The sequence below is a fragment of the Bos javanicus genome, chromosome 4 (genome assembly GCF_032452875.1).
Source record: "Bos javanicus breed banteng chromosome 4, ARS-OSU_banteng_1.0, whole genome shotgun sequence".
NCBI classification, from domain to species: domain Eukaryota; kingdom Metazoa; phylum Chordata; class Mammalia; order Artiodactyla; family Bovidae; genus Bos; species Bos javanicus.
In genome coordinates, this window is record NC_083871.1 from 76,827,902 (window position 1) to 76,843,245 (window position 15,344).

A 15,344-nucleotide genomic window follows, 5' to 3' on the forward strand; every position below is an offset into this window, starting at 1 on the left:
CTAGCTCCAGCAATGTCTCTCAGGCTAGAGGTCACTCTCTTCGCTGCCTGCCTCAGGGGCAAGCGATCTGACAAAGAGTCGTCATGACTGTGTCTCCTATCTATGTGGATAGAAGCACTGCTGGTCACCACGAGGTTTGAGGACACAGATCAGGAGTTGCAGGATCTGGTCAAATTGGAAGTGCAATGGGCTTCTTCCTTTGGTAGCACTAGCTCTTAGTGGACCAGAGGAGGCTTCCTGGTGGCTTTTGTCTCAACTCCTTAGATATTCCTTTTGTGGAATCTGTGGAAATGAACTGGAAGGACTGGCCCTAATAGCTCAGGAACAAAAATCACTTTTTCCTTGCTAGCCAATCCTCCACCACCTCTTTTGCTATCATATATACTGACATGGTGACACTCAGAAAGGACATCGTGGTTGCTGTTCATCCCTTTATGACTCACCGCTTCTACTTCGGTCAGGACTGTATTCAGGAATGTGCATAGGCACATCCTTCCCCTAGGAGTCCTAGCTTGGGAAACATTCTGGGAAAACTACTCTGCTCCACCTCAGGTGGCATCAGAGAAAAGGGCAAATCAAACAAAGGTCTTGGTGGTATGAAACTAAATCAGCTTGGGATGCTATCTGGAATGCACCCCTGGTGCATCTCCACCCGGCCTCGGTGGTAGAACCAGGAGGAACAAGTAAAATGCCTGCGTTGGTAAGGGACAGACTAAGCCCGACCAGGGAAGAAAAGCTTTGGTGGAGAGTCTGTCTACACCCCCATCTAGAAAAGCGAAGGACACTTCCAGTTGAAAAAAGCCACAGCTGTGGATGCTGCTTTTTTCTCTCTTACAGATGGGAGCAAGCAGTTCCAGAACCACTCCTTTAAAATGTATTTTTTACCCAATTCTCAAGGCAGTTACACAGGATGAGTTTTCAAATTATTGGATTCTCATAATCTCCACTTAATGATTTGTCAATTACTAGTTTTTCTTCTCAATTTTAAAATTTTTACTAAACAATAAAGACAAGTGAACCCACTTATGAAACATGCAAGTAATTTTCACTGGCAAATGTGTATCTCTCACAAATACATTACAGATGGTTCCACTAAAAAAATAAATAAATAAATAAAATGTATTTTTTAAAAGCTGGGACAAGTTTGATCTCCAGAGTTTAAAAAGACATGCCTGTTCTTCTGTGATATTGAATGGCCACAGTATCCTTTAGAAGACAGGGAATGCTGGCCTGTTGAAAGGTCTCTTAATTATGATACTATTTTATAACTAGACCGGTTCCGTAGAAAACAAGAGAAATGGGTAGAAATGCCATAGTGTTGCTCTTTGTCTCTGCAAGACATGCCAGACCTATGTCCTAAGGGTGCAGATTTGGGTGTGAAACCTTCAGCTCCTTCCTGTCCTCTTACTTTGCCCCTGTATCTGGGGCTCCCAACTGAACAGGCTGAGCATCAAAGGCTCCCTTTCAGGAGGGGTTTCCTCAGTCTCAACAGAAATTCAAACCATACCAATTGTGGCCCAGACTTTCTAGAGGATCCAGAAAAGTTCACAGAAGCCTTTATAGGGCTAACTTTGTGACCTTACTTGGAGAGATGTTATGTATGTCTTGGGACAGACAGGCTAACTCCTGACTCGAGAACTCGAGTTTTGGGGAAAGCTACTACTTTTGGAGATGAATGGCTTGAACGTAAGACAAGGGAAAATAAGGATCATGAAATAGCCCTCCTTCCTACTGGGAGCCAAGCAGTTCCCATAACAGAGCTGCTTTGCTGGATGTATTCTTGAAGGACTCAAGCGAGCACAAGCTAAGACTTTAGACTATGCTAAGTTGACTGACAGAACAGGAAGAGAAGGAAACTCCTGATAAACTCCTACTAAATTCCTAGACAGACCACGGGAGGCTCTCCGCAAGTTTACTGACGTTGATCCTAAAAGCACAAAGGGAGAAATGGTCTTAGAAGATAAATTTCTCTCTCACTAAGCTCCAGACATCTGCTGTAAGTTACAAAAACAGGTGTTCGAACCAAATCAGTCTTTAGGAAAACTGTTGTAGCTGGCTCAGGCAGTATATTATGGTAGAGAATATGAGGAGGAAAATAGCAGGCAAAAAAGAACCAGGCAATAGACTGAAGCCCCAACAGTGGCAGTTAGACCTGCTCTGAAACAGGCTGAGGAAAAATTCCCAGAGGGACCCAGATGAAAAGGGAGGGGTATCTCAAGTGGGATTGCCATCAGGCATCTAAGCCACCCCCAGCTCCACGTCCTGTCTGCAAAGGACTATACTAGAGAAGAGACTGCCCTCCGAGGTGTAGGCCCCAGAGGTTAGGCTCTCAGGACAATCAGGACCAAAGGTGCCCAGGGGTCCCCACACAAGCTCCCATCCTAATGATACCTGAGGAACCCCGGGTTTTAACAATTGTGGAGGGTCAATCAGTCAATTTTCTTTTGGACACTGGGGCAACTTTCTTTGTGCTCACTGAAGCCCCTGGCCCACTTTCCTCCTGACCCACTACCATAATGGGACTGTCTGGACGAGTCAAATGTTATTATTTCAGTCATCCTTTAAGCTGCAGCTTGGACTCTGTACTATTTTCTCGAGTTTCTGATCATGCCAGAATCTCCCTCACTCCTTCTGGTGAGGGATATATTGAACAAGGTCCAAGCCTCCATTTTCATAAATATGAAGCCTGCTTTCTCTCCCATTAATTGAACAAAATGCAAATCCTAGAGTGTGGGCTGATGGAAAAACTATGGGTTGAGCACAAAATGCTGTTTCTATCACTGTCAAGCTCAATGACCCTCACCTACTTTCACATCAAAAGCAGTATTCACTAAAGCCCGAGGTTAATGAATGGGCAAAATCTTACTGTACTGACTTCTCATGATGTAAGTGGGATCTTAAACTCTAAAGTTCAGAGTGACAATGGCTCTGTCTTTAAAGCTGCTGTAACTCAAGAGGTGTCAAATGTTCTAGGAATTGAATATCACTTACACTGTTTCTGGAGACCCCCATCTTCAGAAAAAGTTGAAAAGGCTAATGACATTATTAAAAGACACCCATGTAAGCTAACTCAAGAAACACAAGACAGTGGGCTTAAAGTCCTACCTGTAGCTTTAATGAGGGCTCAAACTGCCCCTAAGAAGAAGGGACTGTCTCTATGACAGACTGTTTTTGCACACAGATATTGTCATAGATCCTAAAGCCTTAGATTTGACTCAGCTTTCAGCTTTTCAACCTCATCATCAATTGAAGGCTTCCCATGGTGAGTTACTCCACTTCAAAGAAAGGAGTTTCTTCAAGTCTGCGAATACCTTCACCACCAACAACCATATCTGATGCCTCTTCTTGATCTGATGACATCTAACAATCCTAATCATGAGAAACGCTGGGCTGGAAGAAGCACAAGCTGGAATCAAGATTGCCGGGAGAAATATCAAGAACCTCAGATATGCAAATGACACCACCCTTATGGCAGAAAGTGAAGAGGAACTAAAAAGCCTCTTAATGAAAGTGAAAATGGAGAGTGAAAAAGTTGGCTTAAAGCTCAACATTCAGAGAACGAAGATCATGACATCTGGTCCCATCACTTCATGGGAAATAGATGGGGAAACAGTGGAAATAGTGTCAGACTTTATTTTTTAGGCCTCCAAAATCAATGCAGATGGTGACTGCAGCCATGAAATTAAAGGACGCTTACTCCTTTGAAGAAAAGTTATGTCCAACCTAGATAGCATATTGAAAAGCAGAGACATTGTTTTGCCAACGAAGGTCCGTCTAGTCAAGGCTATGGTTTTTCCAGTGGTCATGTATGGATGTGAGAGTTGGACTGTGAAGAAGGCTGAGCGCCGAAGAATTGATGCTTTTGAACTGTGGTGTTGGAGAAGACTCTTGAGAGTCCCTTGGACTGCAAGGAGATCCAACCAGTCCATTCTGAAGGAGATCAGTCCTGGGTGCTCTTTGGAAGGAATGATGCTAAAGCTGAAACTCCAGTACTTTGGCCACCTCATGTGAAGAGTTGACTCATTGGAAAAGACCCTGATGCTGGGAGGGATTGGGGGCAGGAGGAGAAGGGGATAACAGAGGATGAGATGGCTGGATGGCATCACTGAGTCGATGGACATGAGTCTAAGTGAACTCCGGGAGTTGGTGATGGACAGGGAGGCTTGGCATGCTGCGATTCATGGGGTCGCAAAAAGTTGGACACAATTGAGCGACTGAACTGAACTGAACTGGACAATCCTAAGATGGACTGGTATAACATATTGTACCTTAAATATAGACACAATGTGACTTTTAATTTTGACTCGGTTTTAACTTGGTTTAATGACTATTTTGCCTCACATCTCTAAGTGTAAAATGGGGTTTCTTCCTAACCATCTAAAAGATTTTAAGTTATAATAAGTTGTCCAGGCTCCTATGAGTGCCACAGCTTCCTCCAACTATTACTTGGGGCCCCTGGATGAGAGACTACATATGAGGGTCAGGAGAATATGTTGCCTCAACAATTTAGGGACCATGCCCTTCAATAGCAGGAAGTAGTTATGAAATGAACACGATGCCCCTTTCCCTAGGCAACACAATTGTCCTAAAAGAAAAGGGGGGAATGAGAGGGTAACAGGCAGAAAAGCTAGGGGTCTCCAAACGGAGGAAATAGGCTGCAAGTGTTAGACATTTTTTATCTCTCCCTTAAGCAGCAGGAGGAAAAAAAACTTCAAGTGTCAGACTTTTTTCTATTAAAATTCTGTGTTGCCATGATGACACCTGGTTCCACCTGAACTTACCTTTTCTTGAACCTTGGGCTAATCAATGCATTTTTCTTACGGAAATGTTTTTCTTAATCTACATTAATAGATTTGTGTATTTGCTTTGTATTTGCAAAATCTATGTATTTGCTTTGGAATTTGCCTTTCTTCAAAATGATTCCACCTAAGACTAATTTTTGGCTCAACAAACAAGTATTCATATCAATTGTTTTATGGCTGGGGGATGATACACCTCATGCCATCCTATCTCAAAAATGCATATTGTGGGAGAGGGGACTGGTAAAACTCCGTCAGCCTTGAGGTGTCTCTCTTATCTGATTAATAGCTTCTAACAGACATAAAACATCTGGCTAAAGACTAGCAGGAGGGTACTCTCTGACCCTCTTCTGATGTCTATGTCAGAAGCTTTCTCTGTCCCTTTTTACACTTTAATAAAACTCTGCTATACCAAAAAAAAAAAAAATACAATAAGGTTACAAGTAAAATGAGGAGAAAGACTTAACAAGAGAGCTGGATTACCTATATTAATATCAGACAAAACAGACTGCTGAGTGAAGCGCATTACTCAGGAAAAGGTCTCTTTTTTTTAAGGTTCAGTATTTATTTAGAGTTTTTGTTTTAGCCTGAAAATATGTTGAACTGTAGTGTTGGAGAAGACTCCTGAGAGTCCCTTGGACTGCAAGGAGATCAAACCAGTCAATCCTAAAGGAAATCAGACATGAATATTCATTGGAAGAACTGATGCTGAAGCTGAAGCACCAATACTTTGGCCACCTGATGCAAAGCACTGACTCTTTATAAAGAAAAGACCCTGAAGCTGGGAAAGATTGAAGGCAGGAGAAGGGGACAACAGAGGATGAGATGGTTGGATGGCATCACCAACTCAATGGACATGAATTTGAGCAAGCTCCAGGAGCCGGTGATGGACAGGGAAGACTGGTGTGCTGCAGTCCATGAGGTCACAAAGAGTCGGACAAGACTGAGCGACTGAACTGAACTGAAGATATATGAAAGGGTCTTTTTTGATAAGAGGGACAAAGGTTTCAATTTATCAAGAGGACATAATCCTAAACATTTATGCATGTATTAACAGGTCATCAAACTACATAAGACAAAAACTGATAGAACTTTAAGAAGTTAGAGAGAGTGCTGTTGGAATCTCTGTCTATAGGTATAGCTGGATATTCCCAACACCACTGTCTCTAAACTTGACAGAATGACTAGAGAGAAAATCAGTAAGGGTACAGAAGACCTGAAGGACGCTGTCAGCAACCTGATTTAACTGACATTTATAAAACACCATCCAACAGCCATAGAACCTCTCCCTGGCTAATTCCTCCAAAATCTCTAGGTATTCTCTCTAGAGGCTGATGTCACTGACTTGAGGGCTGGGTGAGGCTATGGGCTGTTTTATCAATACAATGGCACTTCTATCACTGTTCTGGAATCATCTATGACTGACACATTTATTCCTTTATCAGCCTCTGGGCATTCAGAGCAGGGTTATGAATGCTCACACTCATGTAGTGTCCCCATACAAGGAGGCCTGGTGTAGACCAGGCGCTCAATAAACAGCTACTGGATGGAGCCAGGCAGGACAACAGGTACAGAGAGAGGGCCACCCCAGGCTGTCTGTGCACTTCCCAACATGGTGACAGGTCTGATTTCCCTTGAGTGGGGGACATTCCTGGACTCAGAGCCCAAGGTTCAGCACCAGTGTTTGATTCTGCGGGCATTTCCTTGGCACTGGTTTCAGAACACAGCCATGATACACCCAGAAGCACTGTCCTCAGTGAGGGATGTTCTCAACCCAAGTCCCAGTGGTGACACCAGGGGCCAAGAACAGAGAACAGGATGAACAACACACATGGCATTTCAGATGTGAAATAAGGGTCATGAACCAGGTAGCATGAACTTCCTATAATCCCAAGGACCAGGTTACTGTCCCACCTGTGGAGAAAGGAGGCCTGGGAAGGGAAGTGACTGAAGGAGGAGGTGCAGCTGGCCTCAGCTCAGCCCAACGACCAAAAGCTCCATGTCTGAGCCAGCCCCTGCTCTGAGTGCTGAGAACAGCAGCTGCACAAATGGAAATTACCCTCAGAATAGGTATTCATTGTAGATAAATTGTTTTATTATAATTGTCATCATGATTACCCACTGAGTTCAAAGAAAAAAAATCACTGGAGCAAAAGCATTCTGATAGTTACAGATTAAGAGTTTGAGAAGTCATCAGGAAGGAAAAGCCCATCTGTTTGTTTAGGTTTATAGAACCAATTGGGTCTCAATAAATAATTAACCAATGAGTCTTTGGTCTGGCAGTTTTGCAAGAGTTTGAGGCGCTCTGATACGTGCATGACAGACTTAAATATCCACAGGGCAAACGGGCAAAGTCTAGAAATGGTTTTGTTTTGTTGTTTACAGGAAAGTGGGGTGTTTCACGTTACACATTCTTAGAAAAATATGTCAGTGTGTTCCATACAGGCAAGCCTTCCCTCTATGACACAAAGGTTCTCTCTTGCACCAAACTGCCTGGAAAGTTCATTTCACGGTGGGTCTGGGTGTACAAGGGGTATTGCTGAAGGAGAATCTCAGGACAGGGTCAACCACTGGACTTAATAACATTTAAAGGGACACCAGAGATTTCCTTGGAGGTTCAGTGGTAGACCTCCCCTTCTAACACAGGGGGTGCACGTTCAATCCGTGGTCCAGGAACTAAGATCCCACATGCTATGCAGTCAAAATACTAAAACATAAAACAGAAACAATACTGTAACAAATTCTGTAAAGACTTTAAAAATGGTCCACATCAAAAAAAAAAAAAAATCTTAAAAAATAAAGGGACACCAATGCCTAGAATGGCCCTTGCTAACCCATTTGAGAGAACTGCTTGCCCTAGGTGAGGGAGTCCCCAGTTGGGAGAGCCAACAGCAAGGGCCTCAATCCCACTGAGAGTGAGATCCAGAGCAAGCATCTAGTCAGTGAGTGGGAACCATCTCACACACCCCCAGGCCGATCCAGCGCTTCCCGGCTCATCCTAAGTCCGTTCTTCTCTAGCTCCGAGTGTCTATTCCTAACTGAAAGACCTTAAACCAGAGGGGCCAGCTGATGGCGGGGAAGACACATCTCAGAGACCAGCCAGTCTGGTCAGCCTGGAGAGCCAGCCAGAGCCAGACAAGACCAAGTTCAGCAGCGCAGTCTACCACAGAGAGGCTGTCCTCCATTACCTGGCAAGGTTTTGGCAAGCTGCAGTGGCCTGATGGCCTTTCCAGGAATGGTGTGCACTGCTCTCTTCCCCTGACATCTGCGCTGACCCAGGGCCAGCCCAGAGGACTCTACCTACCGGTCCCCTCACAGTTTCTGGTTGGACTCTGCCGCTGGAAGCACAGGCAGGAGCTGGGAGGGAGGGAGCAGACTGTGATGAGGTCCCTCCCAGCACGGTCACTGCAGGCTGGCCATGTCCCTTGGACGAAGGTGGTGAGTCCTGTCTGGTGGCCCGCCTTGTCCTGGCTCTGGGGACCACTCCTTCGCCCCCGAGGTCTGGGATGGGGACACTCTACTGTGCGGCCCTGGCCACTGTACCAGTCTAGGGTTGCCCTACCCTGACCCACCTTTCAGATAGTCCAGTGCCATCAGCTCTCTTGACATTGTCAGTCAGAAATGTGCCCTCTGCCCAGACTGAGTGATATGTGCCTGAGACCACGCCCACCTCCATCTTAGCCCCTTTTCCAATGGTCAACCCTGTCCAGGCTCCACCCAACCACTTCAGAAGTGCCCTTCTGGTGGCCCCTGTGATGGTGGAGTCTCCCCCAGGGTGCCTCCCCAGGCCCCCTGCTCCATCGCACTCCACCACCAGGCCACATTCCAGAGTCAGGGATGGGACCCTGCCACCCTGGCTGCCCACAGAGAAGGTGGAGTTCTGGATGGCCTCCCCACCACCCCGCCCCCATGAGGTCTCTGTGAAGGTACCCCTCCTGTCACACGCCTTGTCTCCTTTCCTCCACACCAGCCCCTCCCACCCTCCCACGACCAACTCTCAAGCATCCAAGAGGCCCAGAGAAGCCCAGGCACTTCCGGAAGCCTGGCTGGGTATCACATGGACATGCCTGGGAGTGGCAGCCTGGCTTTGGCACTTGTGAAGGCAGTAGCCGGAGCCCCTCGAGGAGGAGTGCAAGCCAGAATCGGGTGCACCACTTGCATGCCCTCACCACCACCACCCCTGCCACGCTGCCTAAGAACTGGGGCCAATTCTGTACAGACAGCCCATGTGGGAATTTCTGCCCATGGAGAGGGAATGCGGGGTTCAGATCTCAGCAGCTCCCTGCCCACCTGGAATCCAGAAGCCAGGTATGGAGTGAAGACAGGGCTGGGCCACAGCCCCTTAGAATCAGAGAATTAGGGGGTCTCTCCCTCCAAGGCCTGGTTCAGGGCTCCCACTGGCCACACACAGGGAGTTAGTCTGTCCAGAACAGGCACTGACTTAAAAGTACACACAGGCTGAAGAGTGGAAGAAGCAGGCTAATCCACGGAGGCAGAGAGCAGACGGTGGCTCAGGGCTGGGGGTGGTTAGAATTGGGGAGTGACTGCTGATGGTTACAGGAGTCCCCTGGGGGGCACAAAACTGTACTAAAATTGACTGTGGTGACGGCTGCACAATTGTGTGAATATATTGAAAACTACTGAATTGTATACTTTGTATAGTGAGTAAATCTTGTGGGAAGTGAATTACAACTCAGTAAAGCTGCTACATAAAAAGGAATAAATAACCAAGTTTTTCACCTACTATATCTATGTGTGCACAGATATACATACATACAGAATACACGTGCACACACACACATTTTCTTTCGTTTGCCCCGAGTAATGGAGTAATTCCTCATGATCTTGAAGATATAACCTGGCCTGATGTGCAGACAGAAACCTGCTTAACTCGCATCTTATCTTTTCCAGGTTAACTAAAGGGTAGACAATAGTTTCATCAGAGTGGTCACTACCTTCTGCCCCCATCACAGGCAGCCTACCCCTCCGTCCGCCACCCCTCCTTCCCATAGTGAGAACACTCCACAGCGGCTGTCCTGAGGGAGTCCACGGAAACTTACGGCCTGTCAGATGCCGGGAGCAGGGTGTCTGCACCCACTATGTGCCAGGGCCCCAGCCAAGCCCATTGGGAAGGAAACTGTAATTATCCCTCAGTGCAATGGCTAATTTTATGTGTCAACTTGATGGGCCACAGAGCACCCAGATGGCTGGTGAGCATCATTTCTGGTGTGTCTGTGTAAGGACACATAAGAGAGATTAGCTCTGAGAAGCTGGACCATGGGAAGATGCTCTCTACTCCAGCCAAGGGGGTGGGCATCACCCAGTCCTTCTGAATAGAAGGAAAAGGCAGAGAAGGGGCAACTCCACTCTTGGCCTGAGCTGGGCGTCTGTCTTCACTACCCTCAAACACCAGTGCTCCTATTCTCTCACAGCAAGTGCTGATGGACAGGGAGGCCTGGCGTGCTGCGGTTCATGGGGTCGCAAAGAGTCGGACATGACTGAGCGACTGAACTGAACTGAACTGAACTGAAGTGGCACTTGGTTCTAGGACTTCTCAGCCTCCGTAACTCGCAGGCCAGTCCCTGGAATAAACCTCCTCTCTGTAGAACCCAACCAACACACTTCCACATAGGATTTGAATCATCACCCCATCGGACTAAGGACCAGGGAAGAGAGTCACAAAGACCCCAGGGGGAGTTGTGGGGGTTGGGATGAAGACCACCTAACTCCAGGCCCACCCGACACAGCTGACCAGGGCCTCAGTCACTGACCACCCACCTCCTGCCTATTCTACCACAGGATGTGGACAGGAGTCATACATCTTCCTGAAGAAAGGATGTGGGCAGGCAGCACAGGAGGAGCCTGGGCCCCCAGTAGGCATGTCTGAGCCTGTCCCTCTGCACAGAACATGGGGCGACAGCAGGGTGCACCCAGCCACCTGTGCACCCACAGCCACCGCCTTCTCTCTGTGGCCCTCTGGGCCGCACCTGTTTGGGGTCCAGTGGTGGATGCCCCTGTGCTGCAGCTCTGGGCTGGACCCCTGGCTACACTCTGCTTCCTGGTATGCAGACGCTCCCACCCACCTCAGCCCTGCCGGGACCCCTGGACATTCCAGTTCTAGCCCTGGGCATGTTAATCTATATCTGATCCCCATCTGTGATCCCACCTCCCAGGCAGGGCTGCTGTAGGGATTGAACAGAGTGAATTCCCTCTGACAGAAAAGGGCTGCTTCTTCATGTGTCAAAATGACAAGACCCTCCTGCAGCCTCGGTTCTACTGCACACCTGCCTCCCCACTTTCAGTCAAGGAAACAAGGGGAGGCAATCTGTTCAGAGCCAAGAAGTGAGCAAGTTGCATCAATGGGGTCTGAACTCTGGACCAGAAAGAAGGCCTCAGTTCCCAGGGCCAGGGACGCAGAGCAGGTGACAAGGAGTGGGTGTAGAGGAGCAAGTGACAAGGACGCATGGAGAGGGTGACAGGGACACAGAGTGGGCAAGGAGGGGGACGCAGAGACACACCACACCACATGTGACCTGGGCTGAGCTGAGCCCCTATGCACTGGCTCCAGGCAGGCGAGCAGGGTGAACTCCGGGGGTCACCACCTGTCACCGGCCTCAGGGCCTAGGCCAAACCCCAGGTCTGCCATTCCTCCATCTCCCCCAGGCCTCTAGTGTCAGAATTCCCCCGTGTGCACTGTAAAAATACGGGTTCCTGGCCCCCAGAGCAGACCTACTCAATCTGGAATAGGCCATGTGAGATGAGACAACCTCAGGGGTTTCCCAGGACCCTGATGAGACCCGTGGTCATGTCTAGCCTACTGAGGCTGAATCCCTCTGCCAGAACGCCTGTGGGGACAGGAAGCTCACGGCCAGCAAAACAGCCAAACTCTGACCATCAGACAGGGTTCATTAGACTGTCCCCCTTCTGCCTTCCTGCCATCTTGCTCCTTGGCCCCACCACAGCCTCCTCCACCCGACAGTGATGCCCACATGGCCACTGGCATCCAGCCAGGAGCCCCCACCTGAAACTCCTCCCAAGGGATCCCCTGATCACCACCCCCCACAGGAAGCAGAGGGTCTCCTCTTGCCTGGGCCGCCCAGAGGTAGTCCAGCCGCAGCTTGACATCCACCTGCCGGGCGTGCAGGGCCAGCGTGCACGAGAATAGCAGGATGGCCACGATCGGCTCGAAGCTGCGCCCTGAGATGGCACCGGCCCTGGGGGAAGAGAAGGAAGGAAGCCAATCTCAGTCCCAAGAACACGAGGCCCATCCCCAGGGGGCTCTCAGATGCGACACCCCCAGGGGTGCCCAGGAATGACTCAGGCTGAGAGCCTCGTCCACAGAGAAACCCAGGAACTCACTAGTGTACGGGCCCAGGTGAAGACAGGGAGCAACCCCAGCTCAACGAGTTTCTAGTCAGCAGACTGGAACACAGGGCCCCAGGCAGACGCTGGCAACGCCTGGCCAGCGGCTCTGGCGGGAGCAGCGTACCTACCCCATGGCCTTCGTGTACCCGCTGAGCTCCAGGACGAGGATGTAGGAGGTGGTGAGCACGGCGAGCAGGATCATTTTTGGCAAGGAGGAGACCCGCAGGAATATGGCCAGCGGGAGGGTGCCCACGAGGCCGCACAGCAGGGCGTGGGGCGCAGACTCGCAGGGCGGGACAGGCAGCACTGGGTCCCGGCCCCCAGAAGACAGGACCACCAGGGACCCGTTGGGACTGGAGCTCCAGGACCAAGGCAGGCAGCCCACCTGGAGGAGGACGGAGGGACCAGGAATGGGAGGGACCCCACTCAGGACACAGGGCGCACCCTCCTCCTAGCCCGCTATGGCCTCCGGCTCCAACCCACTCCCCTGGTGCCAACAGCCAAGTTTCGGACACTCCTGCCTGCTCATGGCCCTTCTGGGCTCCTCACTACTAGAGGGAGAGCCCCAGGATCTGGGCCAGGGGGACACAAGGCCCCTACCATCCTCCCAAACCACTCAACTCCGTTCTGTTCCTCCCCATACCACCTCCTCCTGTTTCTCTGCCTCAGCTTCGTCCTCTGCACACAATGAAAGGCAGAGGCCCCAGTTACCAGGAGGACGTCACATTTCCTCCACAGGGAGATGTTGCCTTTCCCCCGCTTCCTTGGGCACCCCAGGATGATCTCTGACCCCTCTTGTTTCACAGGACGTCCAGGGTGGTCCCTGCAGGGGAGCCCCCATCCCTGCACCCACCAGAGATGCTCACCACACAGCCTTGGGCCACAGAGTAGATTAAGACCACGATGAAGATGCACAAGACGGTGCGGATCTGGATGGTCAGGCACCCTGGAAAACACTGAATGACAAAATGCTACTTTAAAACCTGCTTCTTATCGCAAAGCCAATCATGTCCACAGTAAATTAATCATGATACACAACATCCGCACCATCTGTATGTGGCTAGATTCTCACCCACTATTCATCCTCCACACACATTTCTTGGCTGTTTTCATATAATTCATCTCCCAGGTGAAAACGCTGCCCAAACTAAACAATGAAAACTGACATCCTTAAATTTAAAAGGGCCACACCGCCCACCACTCTATGACACTGATTGGCACTGAAATTCATCAAAGAGATTAAGCTGACATTTTCATAATGTTGCATCCCTCTATCTCAGAAATGGTAAAGACTTCCCATTTATTTGTGGCTTCCTTTATAGACTTTAACTTTTATCATTTTCTTCACACAGGCTTTATATAATTTTTGTCCAGTTATTATGTTTTAAGTCTATTTAAACATTGTGCAATATTCAACAAATGATTTCATGGACAGAAGTTCTTTTTAGACTCACACTTCTTTTCTTTTAATTTTATTTTATTTAACTTTACAATATTGTATTGGTTTTGCCATATATCAAAATGAATCTGCCACAGGTATACATGTGTTCCCCATCCTGAACCCTCCTCCCTCCCCCTCCCCATACCATCCCTCACACTTCTGAAATTAGAAATGAAACCAAAAATAGAGACCACAGTGACCTTACAGAAAACACTGACCCGTCAGGGAGCCTGGGGCCATCTAGAGAGTTATCCCCCTAACTCCCTGCTCTGAGGTCAGGGTCATTACCATCCCTGCCCTACAGGTGGGAAAAAACGCAGCCCAGACACCACCAGCCAACTTCACTCATCCTACAACCCAGCACAGACAGTGGGTGCTCCAGCTCACATGGCGGTGGGTATGGATCCGGGTCCCAGTTCTAGGCTCCTACATGGTTGTATTTTCCTTGAAACATGGGTCTCTTCTGAGCTTCTCAGAAAGATGAGCTGTTCTGCGGTGGCGCCAGCCCTGCTTGTTTACTGACCTGAATCACACCCTCCCTGTCTTCTCTCCCACAGAGCCCTGGGCAAGACCACAGATGGGCAGGGGATTCAAGCCCTCAGCCCCATGAAGCACGGGCTGCACACACTTTCACTCAGCAAACCCTGAGGTGCTCCTTCTGGTCCAGTGGACTTCAGAGGCCCCCAGGGCGCCACCGGGAGTGAGGCCTGGCTCCAGTGCTGCAAAAGGCGGGACAAGAGTCTCTCGGGAGGCGAGGAGAAGAGGGCCACTGGCCAAGGCTGGGCAAGCCCTGCCCAGGGTGTGTCCCCCTCCCCCTCTGAGCATGGTGGGTGGATGTGGACACACAGCAGGACTACTGAGGCCTCTAGGCCACCCTAAGGAAGGGAAGCTTTGGGGCAGTGAGAAGACCCAGAGAAAACTGGTCTCCAGTAGCAAAAAGGAGTTACTGGATAAAACCAGCCTTGGGCCCACCCTCCCCCCCTCCCTCCCTCCCTCTGGTTTTTCCTGAATATATGGGCCAATAAATTCCTGTTATCATTTAAGGCCATTTGAGCCCCTGGATCACACAATGGTGAACAGCTGTGACTCCCAGCCTCAGGGTACTGAGATTCTTCATTCAATACTAAATGCATGATCCTACAACTGTGTTTGATTAAACACACGAGAGTTTAAATACCTCTCTAGTAATGACAATCACAGGGACCCAAGTAGAGCTTGGACTTGTTTGCTGGGAGCAACGAGAGGCGTCGGAGCACATACACACGGAATAAGGAGGGCTCTCTGTTCATCTTAAGACTAATAGCCTCCTTTTTCACAGTTAATTTGGTCAATTTATCATTTCTTTTTCATGAGCAAATATATATATATATATATATATAGACACACACAAACCAATACAATTCATATATATACATATGTATATACATAGATAGATAGATACACATATAAAATATACACACAGACCTAACAACAGCATGAAAAATAGTCTATCATGATACAGAAAAAAGGTAGCTGAACTGACATGAACAATGAAAAGTTCCCCCCAGAACATGATCCACAGTTAGTCCCTAGTGATGGGGGCGCCAACTGTGTGGGTGAAGGTCCCAGGTGGCCCCGGCTGCCCTCAGCCAGAAGCCCTGGCTGTCGCCACTTCTATGTCACAGGTGACTCGAGGCTTTTTTGGTGATATCTGGCTACAGTGGACCATCCCACCTGCGTCTCCCCATGTCCACACATGC

At 48.9% G+C, this 15,344-nt stretch overlaps 1 protein-coding gene across 1 annotated transcript in view; it reads right to left on the reverse strand.

Annotated features, from left to right (window-relative positions):
- ADCY1 (adenylate cyclase 1) overlaps positions 1-15,344 on the reverse strand; it is a 106,753-nt gene that overhangs the window by 23,256 nt on the left and 68,153 nt on the right. The window contains exons 12-14 of the mRNA XM_061414405.1: positions 13,031-13,120; positions 12,293-12,549; positions 11,887-12,013 (exon numbers count right to left, since the gene is read on the reverse strand). Of these exons, the coding sequence (XP_061270389.1) occupies positions 11,887-12,013; positions 12,293-12,549; positions 13,031-13,120 (474 nt within the window). The remainder of the gene's footprint in view (positions 1-11,886; positions 12,014-12,292; positions 12,550-13,030; positions 13,121-15,344) is intronic.